The sequence below is a fragment of the Eptatretus burgeri genome, chromosome 9, assembly GCF_056783735.1.
Source record: "Eptatretus burgeri isolate ZD-2024b chromosome 9, Ebu_testis_v1, whole genome shotgun sequence".
In the NCBI taxonomy this organism is placed as follows: domain Eukaryota; kingdom Metazoa; phylum Chordata; class Myxini; order Myxiniformes; family Myxinidae; genus Eptatretus; species Eptatretus burgeri.
In genome coordinates this window covers 89,751,358-89,775,806 of record NC_140969.1, presented here as the reverse complement: position 1 = coordinate 89,775,806, position 24,449 = coordinate 89,751,358, and the positions used below count along the sequence as shown (strand labels likewise).

Sequence of the window (24,449 nt, the reverse complement as noted above, 5' to 3'; positions counted from 1 at the left end):
TTGTCCGTGTTTTCTTTCATTGGCCGAGCATGGTTTGGGTTTGAGTTATAGTGAGGCCGTTTGTGCCGTAAATTGTTCATTTGGTCCGGCAGGCTTTGGTAATCCCTGCTCGGTTACGCCGGATCTGAGTCGGTAATAGCGACTCGGTTCAGACAAAGTCGGCCGAGGGTGTGGCTTCCCCGGTAGTTAGACGGCGTGGGTACTTAGGTAAATTGGAATTAGACAATTAACCCTACCCCACGCCATCGAAATATTGGCGTTCACAGTCCACTAAGAGACCCGTGACCTTCGGAGTTTTACAAAGGTTGCGACCTTAAATTCCGGTGCTCGGTGGGCGACGTCAGGTCAGGTCAGGTTGAACCTCTCTGAGGTTCGGAGACCGGATTGTGGCGAGATAATGGTGGGTGGTTTCACCTACTATTGGTCTGGTCGCTCTGATGGTAACCATACCCAAGGAGTTGCTGTAGCTGTATCCAATAAGCTGACCCCAATGATAATTGAGGTAACACCGGTCAACGAGCATATTATGAGATAAGGATTCGTCACTCCTTAGGTGTCATTTCCTTGGTCTCTGTTTATGCTCTGACTGAGGCGAGTGATCTCACTGTGAAGGATGCATTCTACGCCACCCTCGAGTCTGTGGTTGAACAGTGCCCCAGACGAGATACACTTCTAGTCTTGGGGGATTTCAATGCATCGACTGGAACTGATAGGGATGGTTATGAGGTGTGTGTTGGTCCCCATGGGTCAGGAACTATGAACCAGAATAGCACTAAGTTCCTTGACTTTGCAAGAAGTCATGGACTTAGGGTGGCCGGTTCATGGTTTCAGCGCCCACAAGCTCATCGCTGGACTTGGTATTCCAACGCTGGCAGTGTGGCAAAGGAGATTGACCATGTCCTCATTGACGGTCGTTGGAGGATGATCCAGAACGGCAGGGTCTACCGGAGTGCTCAGTTCCTCAATACTGACCACAGGCTTGTTGTAGCAACTCTAAAGCTGCACCTTAAATCCTGGAGAATGGTACCATCCCAGCCTACGCTGGATGTTGGCAAGCTCAGGGATGAGAGAGTAGCTGAGGAGTTTGCGAACAGGCTGAGTGGACACTTGGGGGGTCCTGAAGAGTTGTGGAGCGCCTTCAAGACCACCGTCCTTGATGTTGCCGGTGGATGTCTTGGAGCTCACCGCAGGGCAAAGAAGAATTTTGTCTCTCAAGGGACACTGGATACCATTGACCAGAGTCGCAGGGCCAGGCTGAATGGCAGAGCTGAGCTGTTCAGGGAGCTGAAGCGGAAAACTGCACGTGCACTGAGGGTGGACAAGGAGGCCTATGTGCGAGGAATCTGTGAGGGGGTAGAGCATCACCTGTGGACAGGTGATTCTCGTCCCGCTTACAGGGGAATTCGCGCATTACGTTCATCCAAGCCCATCCCTCGGAGCACTGCAGTTCGAGCAGAGAGTGGTAGGCTCTTGACAGAGGAGTCTGAAGTGAAGGCCCGCTGGGCCGGTTACTTTGAGCGGTTGTACCAGGCTGATCCCCCAGCTGTCGAGTTGGACGTCAAGGGTGTTACAATCCCTGTTGCTGACCCTCGAATCAACTGTGGTCCACCTTCGCTTGTGGAAACACGGGCTGCGGTGAACCAGTTGAAACGGGGCAAAGCTCCAGGGATCTGTGGCATCCATGCCGAACTTCTCAAGGCTGGTGGAAATGCTGCACTCGTGCCGTTGCATGCAGTTTTGTGCTCTGCCTGGAACACAGGCATCATCCCAACTGACTGGAAGAGGGGCCTTGTTGTCCCTCTCTGGAAAGGGAAGGGTGATCGCCAAGACTGCAACAACTACCAAGGGGTGACGCTGCTCTCAGTGCCGGCAAGGTCTTTGCTCGGATAATTCTTGATAGGGTTCGCCACCATCTGCTTGAGCACCAGCGTCCAGAGCAATCAGGCTTTACACCAAAGAGGTCAACGATTGACCGTATCCTTGCCCTTCTTGTCCTCACCGAACACAGACGAGAGTTTCGGCAGGGGCTGCTTGCAGCCTATGTTGATCTCTGTAAAGCGTTCGATTCAGTGAATCGGGATGTCCTCTGGAGGATTCTTGGTCTTCGTGGGGTGCCACCAAAACTGATCGATCTGATGTCTGAACTCTACTCTGGTACTGAGAGTGCTGTGAAGTGTGGTGGTACCATCTCTGACTTATTTCCAGTTGTTACTGGAGTTCGTCAGGGATGTGTACTGGCCCCCACACTTTTCAGCACTTGTATGGACTGGATTTTAGGGAGGATGTCGGAGAGATAAAGTTGCGGTGCATCATTTGGGAATGTCAAGATCTCGGACCTTGATTTTGCAGATGATGCAGTCATCTTTGCGGAGACTTTAGACATCCTTTTGGGGGCCCTCGAGGTGCTGAATGAGGAGTCGGAGCCGCTGGGATTACGGGTTTCTTGGGTCAAAACTAAGATCCAGGCTTTCGTTGACATCTTGGATGCTGCTGTCCTGTCTGTGTCTGTTTGTGGTGAGGATGTTGAGGTCGTGGAGAGATTCACTTACCTTGGCAGTGATATTCATGTCTCTGCTGGCTGCGAGTCAAAGGTCAATAGACGTCTGGGTCGGGCCTGGGGAGTCATGGATTCACTGAATCATGGGGTGTGGCGCTGCCGGTACCTGTGCGGGAGGACGAAAGTCCGAGTCTTCAGGTCCTTGGTACTTCCAGTCTTGCTCTATGGATGCGAGACTTGGACTCTGACCAAGGATCTGAGACGGAGACTTAATTCCTTTGGTACCAGGTCTCTTCGGAGAATCCTTGGCTATCGCTGGTCGGATTTTGTGTCCAATGAGCGGTTGCTGAGAGAGACTCGGATGAGATTTGTTACCTGCATAGTCCGTGAGTGTCAGTTGCGGCTGTATGGACATGTGGCTCGTTTTCCTGACGCTGATCCTGCTCACCAGATTCTCTCAGCGAGGGAGTCTCATGAGTGGAGGAGGCCAGTGGGCTGACCACGTGCCTCGTGGTTGCAGCAGGTTGACCATCATCTCAAGGAGATGGGGATGGGCCTGGCATCTGCCTGGGGGATGGCCAGACGGAGGCCCCTGGAGTATCGGCGGAAAGTGGACGCAGCGACGCGCTGTTCTGGCACATGCTCCCATACCTGATCTACCTGACCTGGTGGGCGATGGCCCAACTGCTCCATCTAGCGGTCGTCCTTGTCACCGAACCTGGCAGCACAATACAAGCTCCTCCAAACAGGAGCCTTAGCCATTGTATATGAATGTAAACCTTCACACAAGGAAATCTGCAAACAACCACTCTCAATTTTCTTTCTTACATGGATACGACAACCATCCTCCATCGGGTAACTGCCCAGCTGATTGGTGTCACAATCCATTGTTGCAAGTTCAACATCAGCAGGTGAAAACAATTTCAGCTTCATACTGTTGAGTGACACCCCAACAATCATCTCCAGCTTTGCCTGAAAAAAAGAATGAAAAAAACAAGCAGTCATAGACTGGTACTTACGAAATCGTCAACTTGACCTCTGACCTTGTCTTATTAAAGCTGTCTCGAGAGAAGGTAGCGACGCAAACCAGAAGTTTCTACGATGATTCTGTACCAAACCATCAACTTCTTCCGTTCGAGTTACCGCAGATTAACGTAACGTAAAGGTCACACTCGACGGCCCCCCCAACTCGAAAGGACCCGGGGTGAGCGCGATGACGTCAGCGCACACACGCAAAACCTTTACGTGACTCAACGACGCGTCTGCTCGAGCACGCTGCACCATGTGACAAGCCGTGACGCGGCAGGTGAAATATTTTTATGCAATCTTAAAACGTCTCCAAAACATCCGATTTTTCCCAGAATTTCGACAACCGAGTATTAGGCGTTCTAAGCGATCGTAAAAACTGAAGACAAAATTAAAATCGAAGTTAAAACGAACTCGTAACGTCGACTGAAGCAAAAATACTCCATTTCTCCACAGGAATTTACGGAATTATTTCATATTATTTTATAACACTGAAATTTTAAAAACAGCCGTAACTCGACGAATTGACACACAAATTCCACCGAACTTACCTCGCTCTTCCAAACTCACGCTCCGTCAACAATACCTGTGGTAGCTTTTCTCGAGTTATCATGTTTTGGATGTTTGACCTCACTGTGACCTTGACCTTTGACTGATTTTGACCAAAACCTAATCAGCACTAGCAATCACCCTCGTGAATCACGTGGTGTAATTTGACATTGGTAGCTTCTTCCGTTCTCGAGTTATCGTGCTTACAAACAAACACACAAACAGAGGATGGAAGTCATCAATCTTCTTCTTCTTCTTCTTCCTTCGGCTGCTCCCGTTAGGGGTCGCCACAGCGGATCATCCGTATGATCCGCATCGTGATTTGGCACATTTTACGCCGGATGCCCTTCCTGACGCAACCCTGGTCGCCTCTTACGACACAGGGATATGGTGCACCTATTTTAACCGGGGTATACACCGGCCCAGTACACTGGTACTCATTTCGCCGACCTCGGAATGATGACAGGCTGAGTCAACCCCCTGGTGTATTAATTCAGTGCCCCAACGGGGCTTGAACTCAGGACCTTTTGGATCCCAAGCCGCTGCTCTCACCACTGCGCCAACACCAGGCATAGGATGGAAGTCATCAATATACTTACGAAATCTTTAGATTTCGTAAGTAATAAAACACCAACAAAACAAGATTGTTAACAATGCAGTGTATCAAGTATATATATATATATATATATATATATATATATATATATATATATATATATATATATATATATATATATATATATATATAAATATATATAAATATATATTGTTACGGCTGTGGAAATTTGCAATACACCAGGAAGGTCCTCAGGTTAGATATATCGATAAGTTCATGTGTAGTTAGTCCACACCCGTTGTTTAGAGGGAATATGTGTGATTCATCCGGGCTGTGACGCTTTGAGTAAGCCATTTTTCTTTACCTGTCATTATTTTAGAACAACCACGCCATCTCAACAACCACGCCATCTCCACCACAACGCCACTAAAGGAGCAGCGAAACCAGCCCCACCCCAATTTCTCCTCCGGTAAACAGGTTTGACGGTTTGAAACCAGCCCCACCCAAATTTCTCCTCCAGTAAACAAGTTTGACGGTTGGAAACAAACTCCCACCCGAATTTCTCTGGAATGTTCATCCCCCCCCCCCACCCACACGCCGTGAAGGGCGGGGCGGGCGCAGGAGAAATAAAAGGGCAAGAGGAGCGCCCGGAAAAAAAAGAGCACAGACAGCAGAGACTTGGGGCAGTCGTGTGGAAGTCTTGGTCGTCGTGGTCTTGGTCCAAGTCTGTCGTGGTCCAAGTCTTCATCGTAGACAGACTTGGGGCAGTCGGGTGGAAGTCTTGTCCTAGTTGCCATGGGGACGAGGCGTCACGACCTGCCCACCGTTGCAAGGCCCGAGATCAGGCGCGGCTACGCTAGTTACCATGGGGACGAGGGGTCACTACCTGCCCACCGTTGCAAGGCCCGAGATCAGGTGCGGCTACGCTAGTTGCCGTGGGGATGAGGCGTCATGACCTGCCCACCGTTGCAAGGCCCGAGATCAGGCGCGGCTACGCTAGTTGCCGTGGGGACGAGACGTCGCGACCTGCCCACCGTCGCACCACGAGGGTGCGGGTAAGACCCTTCGGTCTCATGGGCCTTTTCGGTCATCCACGGCCCACGACCATAAAGGTCTACGGACCCCGTCTACCCCCTTGCCTGTGAGGGAGGTCTTTCTTTGTTTTTGTATGCATGCTGTGGCACCGTGTCCTGCCAAGTAGAAACTGTGTAAGTGCTTGTAAATAATAATTATAGTCGGTTGTATTGCTTTTGCATTCTATTTGTTGCTTGTATATTGCATGACTGCCTTGCTTGTGTTGTGTGTGTAATTGAAATAAATGTGCTTGTGTGAAACGTATCCCGTTCGTTGCGTCCTTTCCCCATTGGAAGTGCCATCTTGCATCATGGAATGAGTAGTGGGTTTTAAACACCCAATAAATAATCTGATCCGTTGAGGTCGGCGATAACACCGCTCGGTTATCACTAGCACGGAACGGACCGCTTAAGCGGTTTGTGTCCTCGGCCGACATGCGGCGAGGTACGATCGCCCGGTCGACCACTCGCGCAGGTACTTAGGTAGGTCGAATTTGGCGAGCAACCCTATACTGCGTGGGTGGGCAATTGGCACGATCATGGTGAGGTTAAACCCTCACCCGTGACTGGCTCCTGGCGGTAGTTCCAGGAGGGTCATGGCTGAATTGTCCCTCCGGTGGGCGACGCGGCTGCCATTAGAGGTACGCGGCCGATCGCATGCCAGGCAGGCCAGAATTCGTAACAAATATATATATATATATATATATATATATATATATATATATATATATATATACATATTGTTACGTTTGAGGGGGGGTATGCATTCAAAGGGTAATTAGGATGTTTAATTAGGTATGCCATGCTGTTCGAGTTTACCAGGATCTCGATGTAATAAGTAGCAATTCAGTGGTGATAAGTTGTCTCGTAAATGTTCATTTCTTCAAGGGGGAAATGATAATTGTCACGTAATTAGATAGGGACACGGGATGGGGTAAGTGTGTCTGCGTAAACCCCTTTTAGTAGTCCCTGGAGGCTGGCTGTGACGTCACAGGACAGGGCTGCGGATGGCTCCGCCCCGTGATCACGATTGGCGGAAGGCGACGGCGGTGGGCCAATAAAATGGCTCGATTGGAAGTGACGAGGACGGGAGGATAAAAAGGTTCTGTTCGGGGTCGAAAAGGAAGAGGAAGAAGATCGGGACAAAAAGATCGTGTTTTTTTTGGTGTGGAGGCTGTTGCGCGGGAAGCGTACTTGTTGTTGTGCTGATTCGATCGTGTTCTTCATCGTGTCTTGGAGCCTTGCTGAGCCTCGTGCCTCACCTTGGTTGGCTCTGGGGTTCTGCTGACTTGGAGTACGGGGTCGAACGGCGGGCGGACCTGCCTCCCTCTCCTGCTCGCAACTTGGCGCCAGAACTGGTTCCCTGGTGGCTGTGAGCGGACTTGGGCCAGGACCAGGAGGTCGACAGCACCACGGTTTCTCCTGCCCCCCCTGACGAGAGCAAGGCCAGCTCGTCCGACGCTGATCCAGGGACAGTTGCGTCCACACCACGGTCCAGCCTGACCACCAGAAGTAGCTACGGTGTGTGTGTGTGTGTGTGTGTGTGTGTGTGTGTGTGTGTGTGTGTGTGTGTGTGTGTGTGTGTGTGTGTGTGTGTGTGTGTGTGTGTGTGTGTGTGTGTGTGTGTGTGTGTGTGTACTTGGCGCCTTAGAGGGTTTGAGATCTGTATATTCATTGGAATTGTCTGTGTTTTCCCCACGCCCGATCCCACACCATCCCGTCGAATCTCCCCGGATCCCTTTTCTTGCAGAGTCTGATTATTTCTGGTTAATAATAAAAACAAATAAACATCATCAACTCAGTGAAAAGCGACTCGTGCCACCTTCCTCGTCCCGTTTGCGGTAGAGCGATTAGAACCGCCATGTTTGGGTTATAAATAAATAAACCGCCTCCATCGTTTCGGCTCATTCTACGTTGGCGGGACTGTTCAAGTCCCGTGGACGTCACTATATATATATATATATATATATATATATATATATATATATATATATATATATATATATATATATATATATATATATATATATATATATATATATATATATATATATATATATATATATTGGAGATTTTTTATAGCACCTCATGACCTAAGCTACAATGGCACTTGGGACAGCCCATACCTCTGCCAGGCTGAACAATTTACATTTTGTACCCCATTGATTGTCCGAATCCAGACCTCAACCAAAATATAATTGGCTTGATCTTGCCACCTACCCAACTCGTCCACAAAGTTTTTGTCATATTCCATCCACAACTTTTGAGATATGGTGCTTGATATTGTTTTTGGCCCCATCTCTCAAAGGTGAATAATCGCTTTAAAAATGATCGGATCCAGATCTTCAGCAAAATCGAATCAATTTGCCCGTGTCACATATTAACCTGTCCACCGAGTTTCGTCCAAGACCGTCCATAACTTTTTGAGATATCCTGCTCACAGACAGACAGACAAACAGGGGTGCAAACATAACCTCCGTCCACCTTTGGTGGCAAAGGTAACAAACAACACGTAAATGAGGATAAGGGGTTAAGCAGATAGGTTTAGTCGCTATGATATAGTGTCAACAGGGCCAGAATGCATGATCATATCATAAACGTTGGGGACCACTGGACATCATCTTATAACACTGCCTTTTCTTATAAAAAGGAAGAAAACCAAACATTGTTACAAAGCTAAGATCAGCCCCTTGGCCACATTGCCAAATGGCCAAGGTTTGCAGTCCAACAAAGCTCGTCCAACAAATGTGTACTTCAGCCCGAAGGCTGAAGCATGTGGTCAAACAAATGCACCCAGCCCACAGGACCAGAATGCAAGGTCAAACAATAACACTTGAGCTGATACCATCCGGTCCAGTTGCCGAGTTAGAGTCAAGGGTTGAAAGAATCTTCTTCACCTTCTCAGGTCCAAAAAGGCACAGAGTCCAGGAGCAGTTGGGTACGATAGGGAAGGATGGGTACCGAGAGTCAGGGGTTAGGAACACAATATTTGGATGCAAACACAGAATTGAGGCATTCAGCCAACTCATGAGTGTTGTTGGCTGTGGTACCATTTGAGGAGAGGGAAGGGATGGAAGGGGAGCATACATCGGAGGCAATACTTAACAAGGCGCCACCAAATTTTAGAGGTGCGAGACAAGTTTGAAAGTACATTCTTGAGGTTGGACAGATGTTGTTTTCTGGCTCTCTTGAGAGTAGACGCACACTTGTTGTGGGCTTTGTGGAATGATCTGAAATTGCCTTCAGTCGGATTTGCCTTCCAGGAAGAGAAGGCAAGTTGTTTCAGAGCAATTGGCTCACTTCAGGATTCAGTGTACCAGGGGTGGGAAGAAGGGTAGGATAATTGGAGGCAAGAAGGGATGAATCTGTGCATGAGAGCAAGCAGGTTTCTGTGGAAGAATTCCCAGGCTGAGTTAACATCAGGGGCAGTCGATCAGGGAAACCAGTTCTGAAGAGATATGGCTCCTTGCATTCCCTGTCAATCTGCTTGAATGAAATGCCAGACTCGTCAGTGTCGAGCCAACTCTCTGATAATAGCCAGAGAGATGTTGACTTTCACAAGCATATGATCAGATGAACCAATTAGAATAGAGGAAGAGCAGGAGGTATTTGCAGGAAGTGTCATTACAAAGTCCAGAAGGGAGGATTTGCCATTGGGTGAAATCCAGGTTGGAAAGTTCACAGATTGAGTCAGTCCCATGGAGTCACAGAAGTCTTTACCTGAAGTGCCATACCTCATGAGAGAGACGTACCAACACCAAGCCAGGTTGCAATGTGACAATTTAAATTGCCACATACTGTTTGAGGAAGAGAGAGAGACAGAGACAGAGACAGAGACAGAGACAGAGACAGAGACAGAGACAGAGACAGAGACAGAGACAGAGACAGAGACAGAGACAGAGAGAGAGAGAGAGGAAGTCACAGCCAGAGGTACTTCTGGGGGTTGGGAGGTGCAAGGTCAGTGGGAAATTGAGTTCTTGATGTAAAGTGAAACTCCACCACCAGTGCGTGGTTCAGGCTTATTGAATCGGAAGACACAATAACCGGGATGAGACACTAAGGAGTCGGGGACATTCTGTGTGAAGAAGGATTCTGTTAAGCAGATGACATCTGGTTTATCGGCAGCAGCCTGGATTGAGAGATCTGTCGGGTTAGAGTTGAGACCTAGAATATTTGAAGTCCACACAGTTACAGATCAGGTGGGGAGAGAGGGGGGGGGGTGAGGGGGCAACTATTGTCAGAGAACTGCCTCGGCACCATGGAGTCTGGCAGTTCACCCAAGCTGACTGGCAGGCACTGCAAGCTGCCCTCCCATGTCAAGACTGGACCTTCATTTCTACCTCTCCTGATATTAATACTGCTTGGGAATTCTTCTATACAAGCTTTCTTTCCTTTATGTACAGATTTGTATCCTCTCACCTCTGGTATGCAGAATCCTGTGGCGAGGCAGTTGCCCTCAGACAACTTGACTTCTCTTCCGGGAAGGCAAAACTGACCAAAGGCAACCTCAGACCATTTCACAAAGCCCGGACCAAGTGTGTGTCCATTCCCAGGAAAGCCAGAAAATATTTGACCAACTTCAAAAACTGGTCTCCTCCTTCAAAGACCTGGGGGCACATTGTTAAGTCTGTCTCTGGAGTATGCTCACACTCCATCCTCTCCCTCACTTCAAATGCCACCACAGCTGACTGTGTTTGTGGGAATAAGGTTGAATGTCTCAATTCTGTGCTTGCTTCCAAATCTTATCCACCCAACTCCCGACACCTGCCATACCCTCTTGTACCCAACAGCTCCTGGATGCTGTCTTCCCCACTGAAGGTGGAGGTTTCTGCCAAACCTCGACTCAGTTTCTGTAACAGGCCCAGAAGACATCAGTGCACGTAAAAATTAAATAAACAAAAACCTGCTCTGCTCACTGGATCATTCTTTTTGGGTCCATTTCTGTCTGCCTGAAAGTTAGCCAACATCACCGCAATACACAAACAAGGTGCAAATGGATCCTCTTCACTACAAGCCCATTACCTTGCTTTCAATTGGTTCACGAGTCAGTAAGTGACCACTATATTCGTTATGGGTGTGTGTCTGTCTGTCTGTCTGTCTGTCTGTCTGTCTGTCTGTCTGTCTGTCTGTCTGTCTGTCCCGAGCATAGCTCCGTGAGTTTTGATCCGATCTTGATAAAATTTAGGTGGGAGGTTTATATCATGATCTAGTTGTGTTTTCCTGAGAATGGGCGTGCTGCGCCCATTATGGGTGGAGCCACGCCCCAAAAACATGTGTTTTTAGGGGGTAGCCGGTTTCAAGTTCCATCTTCTCCGAGGGGGTTTGTCGAATCTGGCAGGGATTTCGGTATTTGGTTAGCCCAATGGCACCTGCATAGCTCCACGGAGCTCGATTTTTCATTTTCGTCCCAAGGTCATGAAATTAGAAAATGTCAAAAAAAAAAATCAATAGATTGGGCATCGAGCTCCTAGGGTTTTCAACTGTTTCGAATGAAAGTTGGTATGCAAGTAGTGCTCTTCGAGTACTACAACTTTCATCATTTACGTTTTTCCCGATTCCTGCCAGTTTGCCAGTGGCGTCCCCTCGAAGGTCAAAAAATAAAAAAGGCGAACTGTGTAAATTGCTCGTGAACCATCGCCGTCTCCAGAATTGTTACAAACAAAGTCATGGAATCCATCACTACAGTAGACATCAAATCCTTCCTTTTCTCAAACAGCCTCATCTCAGATCAGTTCGGTTTCAGATCCGGCCATTCTACCCTGGACAGGCTGCTTCTATGTTTGGAAGCAATAGATGAAAGCACTCAATCGCAGACATGATATCAGATCTGCACTCTGGACATATATTGAGCATTTGATAGTCTGGTACCCCAGCTTGATCTCCAAACTCTCTGCTTTCACAATCCAAGGCCACCTCCTCTCATGGCTCACAGACTTCCTCCATTCCAATATTCAGCATATATGTAGCTCTTAATGGTATCTTCTCATCTCCTCTCCCAGTCAAGGATGGTTTCTCATAATCAATGAACTTTCTGATTCACTGGAAGATCCTGCCTATTTTTTTGCTGATTATTCCACCCTCTGCCATATAATTTCTCATCCTTCAAACACAGGAGGCAGGAGCTTTTTCCTTCTCTGCAGACATTGATAGAATCAGGAGGTAGTCAAACACTTGGATTATGTCTTTCAACCATGGCAAATCCCACACACTTATCCTTTCTCTCTGAAAGGACTGTCTGGCAAAACATCCCATCGACTTCAACAAAACACTTCAAGAGGTTAAATTACTCAAACGTTTGGGCCTCACAATCAGCCGTGACTTTTCATGGGTGGAGAGTATTTCCAAGATGACCTCCAAAGCCAGCCGCCGATTGGGCATCCTTCGTCGTCCAAGGTCTTTCCGTGGCCAGTCTAAAGTTTTGACAACCCACAAGGTCTCCATTCGCAACTTGATTGAGCACTGCTCTCCCCTTTCGGCTGGCAACCCTGCCTCACACCTGTGCCATGGAAAACAAGGACCTCAAAAATCAGTGGAATCGCCCACAGCTGAGTGTCTAGGCCTGTTACTTTCTCATCACGGACAGGTTTTTGGGCTCTCTGTATTCTACTGCCTCGTTTTTGGGCTTACAGCCTCTGTCCCTCCCAGGTTTTTGCAGGGCGCACACAGTCTGTCAGTAAATCTGTTCTTGTTAGACTCCTAAAATCCAGGCTCACTCCTCACCGCCACTCATTTGGTCCTCTTTTCTCTCACCTGGAGAACCAACTTCCCCAGTCTGTTCAGTCTGAATATTCCCTCTAAGGCTTCAAGACAGCTGTTCACCACTACCTCAAAGTCATCCCCCATTCATACTCATGATCTCTTCCACCCCAAGTTACCCCATTCCCAAGCACTCCCTTTTCCAGGTTATTGTGACCGCTCCCCCCCCTCTCCCTCACCTCATCATTTCTTCCTTTTCAGAATAATGTGCGCCTTCACCTTCCTCTTCTTGCTGTGTTGTGTGCAGCTTGTTCACCTCCATGTATCCTTCTCCTCCTCCCCCCCCCCCCCAATCTCACTCCCTCTTCTACTCTGATGTTGGTGTTTCCCCCTTTCCATATTGTTCCCTTCCATTCTGATCTCGCTCTTCAAAGAGCCTCCATCAATTATAAAAAAAAAACTAGAAGGGCACCCCTCGACATTGCGATGTCGCCAGATATGCCTCCACCCACATTATTACATCATCTATCTATAATTCCAGCAGAGTGTGTGTGTGTGTGTGTGTGTGTGTGTGTGTGTGTGTGTGTGTGTGTGTGTGTGTGTGTGTGTGTGTGTGTGTGTGTGTGTGTGTGTGTGTGTGTGTGTGTGTGTGTGTCTGCTGTTTCTCGACAACCTCTGGTCAGATCTAATTGAAACTTGCCAGGTATATTGCTGGGGACCTGAGAATGTGCCTTTTCAAGGTTTGATATTAATCGGACAAGTGCTTCCCAAGTTATGGCCATTTATTTACCAAACCAATGACAAGACACGTTGTTGCGTGGGCGTGGCCGATGGGGAAGGGAAGCACAGCCACGTTCCCCATTACAGGTTACAACGTACGGGCTTCCGGAGAGTGATGACTTCGTGTATTCTAATAATTTATCGATTTCTTATGCGCATTTATAGATAAACAGAATGGCCCAAGTTATGATCGTTTTCATATTAGACGGTGTATAAATTTCAGGAACATCAGAGTGCTGGTATGCTCCGAACCAGCAAGTAAATTTTTTCTCTCTCTTCTCTTCTCTTTTAGTTTTTCCTTGCCACGACATTGCGAAAAGGTAAAATACGTTGGCGCTAATTGAATAATTGGGTATTAAAAATAAATTGCGAATAATCGTAACTGCGAATAATATCGAACTTCCGGGTCACGCACGTACGGGCACGTGAGAGAGAAGAAACGGCCTGTGTGGTTTATTTATTTATTATTATTATTATTTTTTTTTTTTTTACGGGCACGTACTGGTCTATCTATAATTCCAGCAATCTATGTGTGTGTGTGTCTGTGTGCAACCACTTTCTCGACAACCACTGGTCCAATCTCATTGAAACTTGCCAAGTATATTGCTGGGGACTTGAGTATGTGCCTTTTCAAGGATTGATATTAATTGGACAAGTGGTTCCCAAGTTATGGCCATTTATTTACCAAACCAATGAAAGGACACGTTGCTGCTTAGGCGTGGCCGTTGGGTAAGAGATCCTTAGTTACCAGTGACAGGACACGTTGCTTGGCATTTTGCACCCACAGTATCTATCTTCTATCTTTCTATAATTCCAGCAATCTCTGTTTGTTTGCCTTTCAAAAGGTTTGAAATTAATCGGACAAGCGGTTCCCAAGTTATGGCCAAGTTCGAGCGCATTCCCCATGACGGGTTACAACATATGGACTTCCGGATAGTGATGACTTACTGTATTATAATAATTTCTTATGCGCATTTATAGATAAACACAATGCCCCAATGCAGTCGTCGTTTACGAGAGCGATGGAACGGCCTGTGTAGTTGTTAGAAAGTTTTTTTGTTTTTATTTTGCACGTACGGCCATGCATGCACAGGCACGCGAGAGCGAAGGAACGGCCTGTGTGTTTGTTGTTTCTGGCGCGCGTTTTGAAAGTTTTTTTTTTGTTTTGTTTGCACGTACGGCCACGCATGTACGGGCACACACGACTTGTATATAATTGTACCAAGTTTGATTTAAATCCCTGAACCCAGATTCAAAATATTACATAATTCTGGCTGCCAGACCATGTGTCCGATCTGGTTGAAATTTAAAACATGTAGTCCACATGTTTACTAGTTCACAACTGTGACGTTTCACGTCAATTCATGAAGCAGTTCATAGAGAAATAATTTTTTTAAAGTTTCTTTCCACACAATATGGCTGCCATCCCATGTGACATTAATTAATCGTGAATACCCTGGTATCCCCAGGGCTTGGGGGAACATGTGGGTGAAGTTTCCCCTCAATTTGTCAAGCCGTTCTGGAGGCGCTTTTTAAAGGTTTATTCATTTAAAAATCATAGCTGCCAAACCAGGTCACCTTTGACATCACAGGTGGAGAACTTTTTGTTCCTCATGGCTAAGCGATCATACCAGGAATGTTTCACCTCGACCTGTTCAACCATTTCGGAGAAGGTTTTTAGAGATTTTTACGTTAAAAAATTATGGCTGCCGAACCACATGACCGATGATGTCATAAAAATTTCCCCCATACAATTTTACCCTAAATGACCCTCAAAAATTTCCATACTAAACGGATAAACGGATGCAATTATGACATTATGAGGAAGCCAACATTACCATCCATCCCCACATCACGTCTCGCCACACCATCCCCACATCATCCCTCGTCACACTACGTCTCGTCACACAATCCCCACATCATGTCTCGTCACACAATCCCCACATCATGTCTCGTCACCCCATCCCCACATAATCTCTCGTCACACCATCCCCACATAATCTCTCGTCACACCATCCCCACATCACGTCTCGTCACACTGTAGCGGGGCCAGGACATCGGCCGTGAGCACGACCACCACATGGAGCAGTAGAGTCGGCTAGACCGATTGGCTGGAATTCAGATCGTACCGTTCGGAAAAGTCCGCAGAGTACGGGTCCCTTTCGGACCGTGAAGGGTCAATATTTCCACCACGTGGTACAGGATTATTTGCCAAATCTTCAAAATACCTAGAGACTACATGGCGATCTACAGAGTCTCAACACCCTCGACGGAACTCGTACGAAAACGAGCCGCTTAGCGTGCTCGTTCCGTGTGCGATTCCGAGCGGTTTAATCGCCGAGAACCGTCGGTCCAGATGTCCTTTTACGGTGGCACAATGGCCTTGCTAATCTTCCCCAGCACGCGACAAGCTCAGTCAATGAAAGAAAGGATGCGAACGAACTGAAACATTTAACAATCGGGGTTTATTTATAATGCAATAGGTGGGGAATGAGGGAAGCACGTCAGAAGCAGAATTAAACCGAATAAAGCAAGGCAATGATATTCAGCGAGAAAGCACTTATACAGTTCAATATTTACAGACGGGCCCACAGACAGACAGACAGACAGACAGACAGACAGACAGACAGACAGACAGACAGACAGACAGACAGACAGACAGACAGACAGACAGACAGACAGACAGACAGACAGACAGACAGACAGACAGACAGACAGACAGACAGACAGACAGACAGACAGACAGACAGACAGACAGACAGACAGACAGACACACACACACACACACACACACACACACAATTGGACCGAAAGGTCTTTATTTGGACCTCCAGCACGGAGGACAGTCGGCTGAAGATCAGGGTAGCTGGCTACTTGGCCGCGAACACGCGGCTGGACGTTCCCTCCTTCCGGGAGCTCCGGTCACCGAAGGACTGGCCAGCGCAGTCGAACCCGGCTGAGGTGAGACGAGGTGGAGTCCAAGCTCACGACCATGCAGAGGAGGAAGGAAGAAGATGACGGCGATGACCAAGCCCAGCCAGGCAGACTCCTCATGCGAGGAACCTCTGCTTCTTTATATCCTCCCCAGCGCGCTCGCTCAGGCAGACATTTGCTTCGCCATTTTCGAGGCGTGGCTCAACCCTTCCCCCACTTGGCGCTTTGCCAAGCAAATCCGTGGGTGGGGGCTCAATCTTTCCCCGAGTAAGCCTGCGGGGGACACCGGGAGCTGAGGGTTTCTGCTTGTTGTTTCATTCCAATCTGGAGTGGTCCGCTCTGTTGTTGTAGTTGAAATGACAAGAAATCCTACTACCAAAACAAATCGCAGCGCATTTACATTGATTTACCCATTAGACAAGGGAAAGGAAGCTATCGATAAAACACATACCAAGATATCTGAGCGAAAGGACCTGAATGTTGAGTGTGCTCATGGCTTCCAGATTCGCAACACTACCCCCTCCCCTTTTTACAGACTCGTCCCGAGTCGTCAAATTTTCATGTGACCAGCATGTGTAAGTTTTCCCCTAGTACGTTTGACCTTCGGATCCCCGAGTGCGACATTTTCTTTTCTTTTCTTTTTTTCCCAAATACGTGCCCCAAAAATAAATAACCTAATGAGCTGCATAACTAACTTAAACTCACACAGACTCATTCGGACAACTTAAATAAATTGCCGGCGCAAGGACAAACAGGCAGGTGAGGTTCAACTTATTTAAAACCTTAACTAATGTTTTACACTTATCATGGCCCAGCACCTGGCATCTGTGGGAAAGAAGGCATAGCAATGTCAACAGTTATGTGGGGGTGAGTGCTCCGCAGATGAAGGTCAGATGTCTTCAGGGCCTGATCACAAGGTCTCTCTTTGTTTGTCACTGAACCTTCTCTTCTTTTTTTCAGTTTTCAGCTGCTGGAGGCAACTCACCCTAACCCGGCATACCATATGCCATCCCACAGGCCATTTGAAGGGGGTAGCCAGGCTGCCCAAATGCAGTCTCTGGCTCCCTTGTGCAAGAACAGGGAGGTGGCCGGCTGCCCAATGCAGTCCCTGCTCCTCCCTGAAGTGAACTGGAGGGGAGATGCAAAAACACAAATGGAACTGGATGGATGGATGGATGGAAGATGCAAAAACACAAATAGAACTGGATGGATGCAAGCACGGTGCACAGGCTGCTCAATGCAGTCCCCGTGATGTGGCTGCCTGCAGGACAATCTTTGCAAACACTGGCGATCCTGGCGCACATGGTGATGATTGCTGACACAAGGGGAAATGCAAATAGGGCTAGCAGGCATGGGGTTATGGCAGAGGCAGGCAAATAAGGCATGGCAATACAAGGCCATGCAGAACAGGCGATTCAGCACAACAGGCCGACAGGTGAAGCTGGCCGGCCTCTGGTCTTGTTCAGTGAGGTTTGTGGAGGGAGTGCGGTGGTGCCGGCAGCTCTGAGGGCGGGCTCGGACCTAACCTACTGTCTCCCCCCAACCTATCGCCTTTGCCCATCTCTGTTCATACCCACTCCCTTAATTTGCAATACAACACAACAAAATTTAGCCCCTCTAAAAAAAAAAAAATTTCTTTTATAATTTCGTCTCCCTAACCCTCCTAGTGTCTTTGTCCGGCTAACCTATCCTGTCAACCAAGCCTACTCCCAACCCCTATGTTCCCATTTTGGAGGGGGATAGGGAAGAGACGAGCGTCCTGCCTCGAGGCCCAACGAAGCCTCAAAATGGCTTCCGACAAAGTTAATTGATCTAACCCAAGGTGGGTCCAGTGGCATACAACGAGCAGAGGGATGGATGGTGCGAAGGGGTACATTTTTTAACTACCCTATCATTTATTAACTCTTAAACTACCCCGGGCCTTTCCAAAATGCACGACGCTTTAAACTATCGGTTCTAAAAACCATGATTCCCGTCGCCTGTGTTGGTATCCATTATATATTTGGGCCAAGCCCTCAAATTTTCACTCATGCCTTCGCACAATTTCGTGGCTGGGCAGCGTGGCTCCACTGGCAGGAGCTTCCCCTCTGCCGAACTCTAACCATGGCACCCCCGGGCCCGCAAGCTGTATCCAAGCCTACGAGCTCCCAATGAATGCGGGGGGTTGCCCTCTCTGGCATTGCCCCCCCTCCCATGCCCACGTGGCATTCTGGCACTCCGGGTCCCTTTCCGAGAGTCGCCCATGCCCACTACACTATCCCGGTCTCTTGGCCTACTCTGGCCGACTCGTCCGGTTCCCAGGGTGCCCTCTAAACAATACTCACCTTTCGACAGCCATACTCCCAGCCGGTCCATGAACTTCTGCACCCTACAAAGCAGGTTTCGTTCCTTCTCTCGACACCAACAACAAAAGGACCTCAATTTGGTAAATTTAACTAACCCACTAACAAACGTTAAACTGACCCCAGTGTCCCTTGGGTGGGTTTCACTCCTCCCCCCCAATCATTCATCGCACCATGCATTCCGCATTCACTCCATACACTCAGGCCCGCTGGCCCATACTCACTCATTGTACATATTTTCCATCTTCCAATCATTCCACACTGCCATTCGGCTCACTAAATTCCCCTAACCATCTCGTGCTCCCTCGTCGTCCCTTAAACTAACGCACGTTCCATTTAAATCCATGTAGCTAAGCTACGTCTCCACTACACATTCCATGTCTGTCCATGTCTCCAGAAACCCAAAAATCCATACTAAATCTGACCTACAATCCCTCTAACTAACCCATTCCATGGGCTCCATGAGGAACAACCCATGTCCCCATGAAGCCGGTCTAACGAAACTAACCCATCCCACTAACTAGTGCTCCTATGCCCAATCACAGGATGTCCACCACATCATGCAGGGCCGTATACTCGGAGCGAGGCTTTTTTTTCTGCACCGCCATGGTGGTGATTTGCGGCACGCCCGTTCGTCCCTATGGGCGATGCCAACGTCCCTTCCAAAGGCCGATCTGCGCAGCCTGGACGTCACCCTGCACATCGTAACAAGCGCTCGCTCGCGGGGAATTCCCCATGCGGGAAGACGTGCACTCTTTCTCCGGCATTCGTGCCGCAAGATTCCCGGTGACATCACCCGCGCACCGAGCCTGCAGCCATCGTGCACGTTTTGTCCTGGGAACCCGCTCCGCGGAAAGAACACGCGGTATACAGCACGTGATGCCCAGTACACACGCCGCGCGCGCATGGGAACCCCCGCGTTCCAAATTCACCTAACACCCACCCACATTTTAACCCTCCGCGCGACGGTCTTTCCCGAACCGGAATCCCTCCACGAAGACGTGCGCGAGGGCCGTTCGCTAACTGCCGAACGGGCCTCGTACATGACGTCCCGTGAAACCGGGGCGGTTCTCGAAACTACAAGCGGCCCATTCGGCTCGCTATTCCCGTCTCCCGTCTGGACACGTCCACGTTTCAATACCTTGCATGCACTCACGCACGACATTTTACTCACACCATACTCACGTTTCAACACACACACAGGGACATTCACGCTGGGGATTCGCGCTACCACAAGCTGCGCATGTACCCGTTCACAGCACTCATCCACTCCACCTCGTTCAGCATGACCGGACACACCTCATCGCGATCTGCTTCAAGGGAGCATATTTCCTCCCTTCATTCCTGAAGGAGGCTATCCTGCTGCTCGTATCAGGTCACAAGACATTCCCTGAGCTCAACCCCATCGACCCCTATTACTCCCACGTGTGTGTGCCCCTTTGTATCGTGTAGTTCCTCCTCTACCTTTTCTATCTCCCGCGTCTCTGTTGTTCTTTTCGTCGTCTTTTATTATTTGTGTCTCTGTCATCCCTTTTGTCTTCTCATGTGTATTAGTTTCTTCCTTTATTTCTTTGATTTTCCGCGTCTCCATCACCGTTAATTTCTCCGTCACCTCCACGTGTCTCGTCCTACACGTCTCCCTAATTATTGTGACGGCGTATCTCGTCCCGACCTCACCAGTCTCCATTGCGGGCCAGACACAGTCCACACTCCCCCTCGTTGGTTCGATCCCACTGCCACATGGTGTCGCCATCTTGCAATCCAATGTCCACATTTCACCACGTGCAACCGCCCTTATTGCCTTTTTCCCCGCCTGGAGGTTCAACCTAATGCACTGCATCTCACCCCGCAGTGTTCACATATTTGCATCCATCTTGTCGTTCAAATTCCCTTTCAACTCATCCATCTTGCGCGCATTTCCTTTTATTTCGTTTTGCATATCCTGCGTGTTTGCATCCATTTTCCCCATCAACGCCTCAAACATCTCCATCATCCAATCCGTGGGCGAATTTGCATGTGGGGGGCGCTCGTCCGCTGTCCAAACTGCGCCCATTGCAACCTCTGGCTTTGGTTGCGGGGAAAGTTCCTGCATGGTGGTGTCCTGGACCATGGGTTCATTTACACTATTATCACTACCCACCTGGCTCAGCTCATCTTGGCTGGCCATGTTGCGGGCTGGGAATAAAATTTAATAACGCTCGCAATTCGGGGACATGAGGGGGGGGGGGTTCGCTCCCCACACTCCTGATCCGAATCCGTTAATTTCTCTACGGAGGCCAAGGGGCCGAATCGCACTCCTGACTACCAATTGTTGCGGGGCCAGGACATCAGCCGCGAGCACCGGATGGAGCAGTACAGTCGGCTCGACCGATCGCCCGGAATTCAGATCATACTGTTCGTAAAAGTCCAGAGTACGGGTCCCTTTCAGACCGTGAAGGGTCAATATTTCCACCACGTGGTACAGGGTTATTTTCCAAATCTTCAAAATACCTGGAAACCACGTGGCAATCTACCTAGTCTTCACACCCTCGACGGAACTCGGACGAAAACGAGCCGCTTAGTATGCTCGTTCTGTGTGTGATTCCGAGCGGTTTAATCGCCGAGAATCGTCAGTCCAGATGTCCCTTTTCGGCGGCACAATGGCCTTGCTAATCTTTCCCAGCACACGACACGCTCAGTCAATGAAAGAAGAGACGCGAACGAACTGAAACATTTAACAATTGGGGTTTATTAACCTCCGCCATCGAAGATCGGAGGTGACTGTTTTCACCCCTTTCTGTTTGTTTGTTTGTGAACAGTATTACGGAAAAACTCGACGGATTTCGACGAAACTTGGTGGGGTGATGAGGTTTGGTCCAAGGATCATGCCATTAGATTTTGGACTTGGTCCAAAATCCAATATGGCCGCTATGGCGGCCATTTTGAAAAAATATTTGAATTTTTTTTTTTGCATTTGTGTTTAGTGATTTCCAACCCCCCCCCCCCCCCAAAAAAAAATTTAGAGAAAAAAAAAATTTCAAAATTTTTTTCAACAAAAATGTTTTTGTTTTTTTTGCATTTCCACATGTTATAAGTGATTTCAAACAAAAAAACATGGCAAAATTATAATTGCGGCTGATTTTGGAACTTCAGGTGGATATACCCACGTAAAATCAATTTCTGTCTCAAGGAATCTAGTTATGACGAATGAATTGAGTATTTAAAAGTAAAAGGGAAAGTTGCAAACTATAACTCTGTGAGCACTGTTGACGTCAAATTGAATGAATAGGATATCAGGTTCACTTAAGTGACCTAGCAGTATTGGCGGCGGAGGTTTTGCACTCTACCGAGTGCTCCCCCTCAAGTTAACTTCCGTCATCGAAGATGGATGGAGGTTACCGTTTTCACCCGTCTGTTTGCTTGTTTGTTTGTTTGTGAACAGTATTACGTAAAAACTCCTGGACGGATTTTGACGAAACTTGGTGGGGGGGGTGAGGTATGGTCCAAGGATCATGCCATTAGATTTTGGACTTGGTCCAAAGTCCAATATGGCTGCTATGGTGGCCATTTTGAAAAAAATATTTGAAATTTTGTTTTTGCATTTCTACATGTTTCAAGTGATTTCCAACCCCCAAAAAAAATTTGTTAGAGAAAAAAATTTGCACCTTTTTTTTTTTCCAAAAAATTTCCATTTTTTTATTTGGCATTTCTACATGCGCGTCAATCGAGTTTAGTTTATTCAATCGTGGTTCAGTAGAGTCTGATCCGTTTTGACCTCCAAAGAATAGGATATCAGGTTCACTTAAGTGACCCAGCAGTACTGGCGGCGGCGGTTTTGCACTCTACCGAGTGCTCCCCCTCAAGTTAATAATTCAATAGGTGGGGAATGAGGGAAGAAAGTCAGAAGCAGACTTAAACCGAATAAAGCAAGGCAATGATATACAGTGAGAAAGCACTTATACAATTCACTACTTCAGGACGGGCCCACGGGGACACACACACACTCAAATAATTGGACCAAAAGGTCTTTATTTGGACCTCCAGCCCGGAGGACAGTCGGCTGAAGATCAGGGTAGCTGGTTACCTGGCCGAGAGTGCGCCGCTGGACATTCCCTCCTTCCAAGAGCTCCGGTCAACGAAGGACTGGACAGCGCAGCCAAACCAGGCTGAGGTGAGGTCCAAGCTCACAACCATGTGGAAGAGGAGGAAGAAGATGACGGTGACGACCAAGCCCAGCCAGGCAGACTCCTCGTGCGAGGATCCTCTACTTCTTTATATCCTCCCCGGCACGCTCGCTCAGGCAGACATTAGTTTCGCCATTTTCTAGGCGTAGATCAACCCTTCCCCCACTTGGCGCTTTGCCAAGCGAATGGGTGGGTGTTTCTCAACCTCTCCCCTAGTAAGTGCGCGGCTGGACGTTCCCTCCTTCAGGAAGCTCCGGTCACCGAAGGACTGGCCAGCGCAGCCGAACCCGGCTGAGGTGGAGTCCACCCTCGTGACCATGCGGAGGAGGAGGAGGAGGAAGAAAATGACGGTGACGACCAAGCCCAGCCAGGCAGACTCCTCGTGCGAGGATCCTCTGCTTCTTTATATCCTCCCCGGCACGCTTGCTCAGGCAGACATTAGTTTCGCTATTTTCTTGGCGTGGCTCAACCCTTCCCCCACTTGGCGCTTTGCCAAGCGAATCCGTGGGTGGAGGCTCAACCTTTCTCCTGGTAAGCGCCCTACCTGTTGTTTCATTCCGATCTGGCCTGGTCCGCTCTGTTGTTGTAGTTGAAATGACAAGAAATCCTACTACCAAAACAAAATCGCAGCGCATTTACATTGATTTACCCATTAGACAAGGGAAAGGAAGCCATCTATAAAACACATCCTTACCGAGATATCTGAGCTAAAGGCGCTGTCACACCTTGACGTTTTAGCCAGCAATGGCAACGTATAAAAATGCATGTAAAACGTTGGCGTACGCTGAAGTTTTGAGGTTTTTAAAAAAGTTTTGGCCATATTCATAACGTGTTGGTCGTATGCATAACATATTAGTAACGGGCACAGAACGTCTCGTTGTCTTATAGATAACTTATACCAACGAATGCTTAGCCTGTTGTCGGCGTTCACAACCTATGCCCAATGATAGTTTACCTTAGGCATAGCGTGCTGCACGTATCGCCGATGAACTCGTGGCGTTCTCTGTTAAAAAGCTGCCGCACGCCGATTTAAATCATAACCGCCTGAAAATTGGAAGTGCCAACATCACAGTCACACCTTGACGGTTTAGCCAGCGTATGCCGACCTATGAAAAATGTGTCTAAAACGCTGGCACACGTCGAATACGGTATGGGTAAGTTGTGTATACGTTAGGAGCACGCTGAAAAACAATGAAGTACGCTGTCATATTCCGTGGTACGTCGAGTACGTCGTGAAATTTCAAGCATGCTGAAAATTTTACGACGTACTCGACGTATGGCTCACAAGTTCCGCATACGCTGGCATAAGTTCTCGGCCGCTCCGCGATCGTTGTCACACGTCGGACACACCTTACTTGTAAGTTACTCACAAGTCGAAACACGTCGAGGTAATGTTTAGCATACCCGAAACTTAATTTTTAACCTATGAGTAATGTGCTTTGAACCTATGTGTAACGTATCTCAAGCGCACATTGTCGTATGTAGACAAATTTGATTGACGTCTTCCGGACGACCTCAGAACTGACTGAACGTGTTTCTAACTTACATCTACCGTATAATGGCGATTTGGTATATACAAATGGGCTTCACAAGAGGAACCCGTCAGTGTTCCAGACTCCATGTTGAGTAGATGTCAATGTTAGTAGTATCAGTAGTAGTACTAGGTGAGCGTGGTAGTAGTAGTAGTAGTAGTAGTAGTAGTAGGTCCATGTCAGTAGTAGTAGGTGAGCGTGATGATGGATCCTCGTTGCGTCCACGAATAGGAGACTACTTTGCACCATTGTTCGATGTTCTTTTCGGCTAATTTTTTTTTTTCCTCATTCACACGATGAA

At 48.2% G+C, this 24,449-nt stretch overlaps 1 protein-coding gene across 3 annotated transcripts in view; it reads right to left on the bottom strand.

Moving 5' to 3' along the window:
• Window positions 1-24,449, bottom strand: part of TBCB (tubulin folding cofactor B) — a 56,430-nt gene that overhangs the window by 10,181 nt on the left and 21,800 nt on the right. For 2 of the 3 annotated variants that reach the window (XM_085896069.1, XM_085896068.1), the window contains exon 2: window positions 3,326-3,469. The exons of the other annotated variant lie outside the window; for it this stretch is intronic. In XM_085896069.1, the coding sequence (XP_085752195.1) occupies window positions 3,326-3,469 (144 nt within the window). The remainder of the gene's footprint in view (window positions 1-3,325; window positions 3,470-24,449) is intronic. 3 annotated transcript variants of the gene reach the window in all.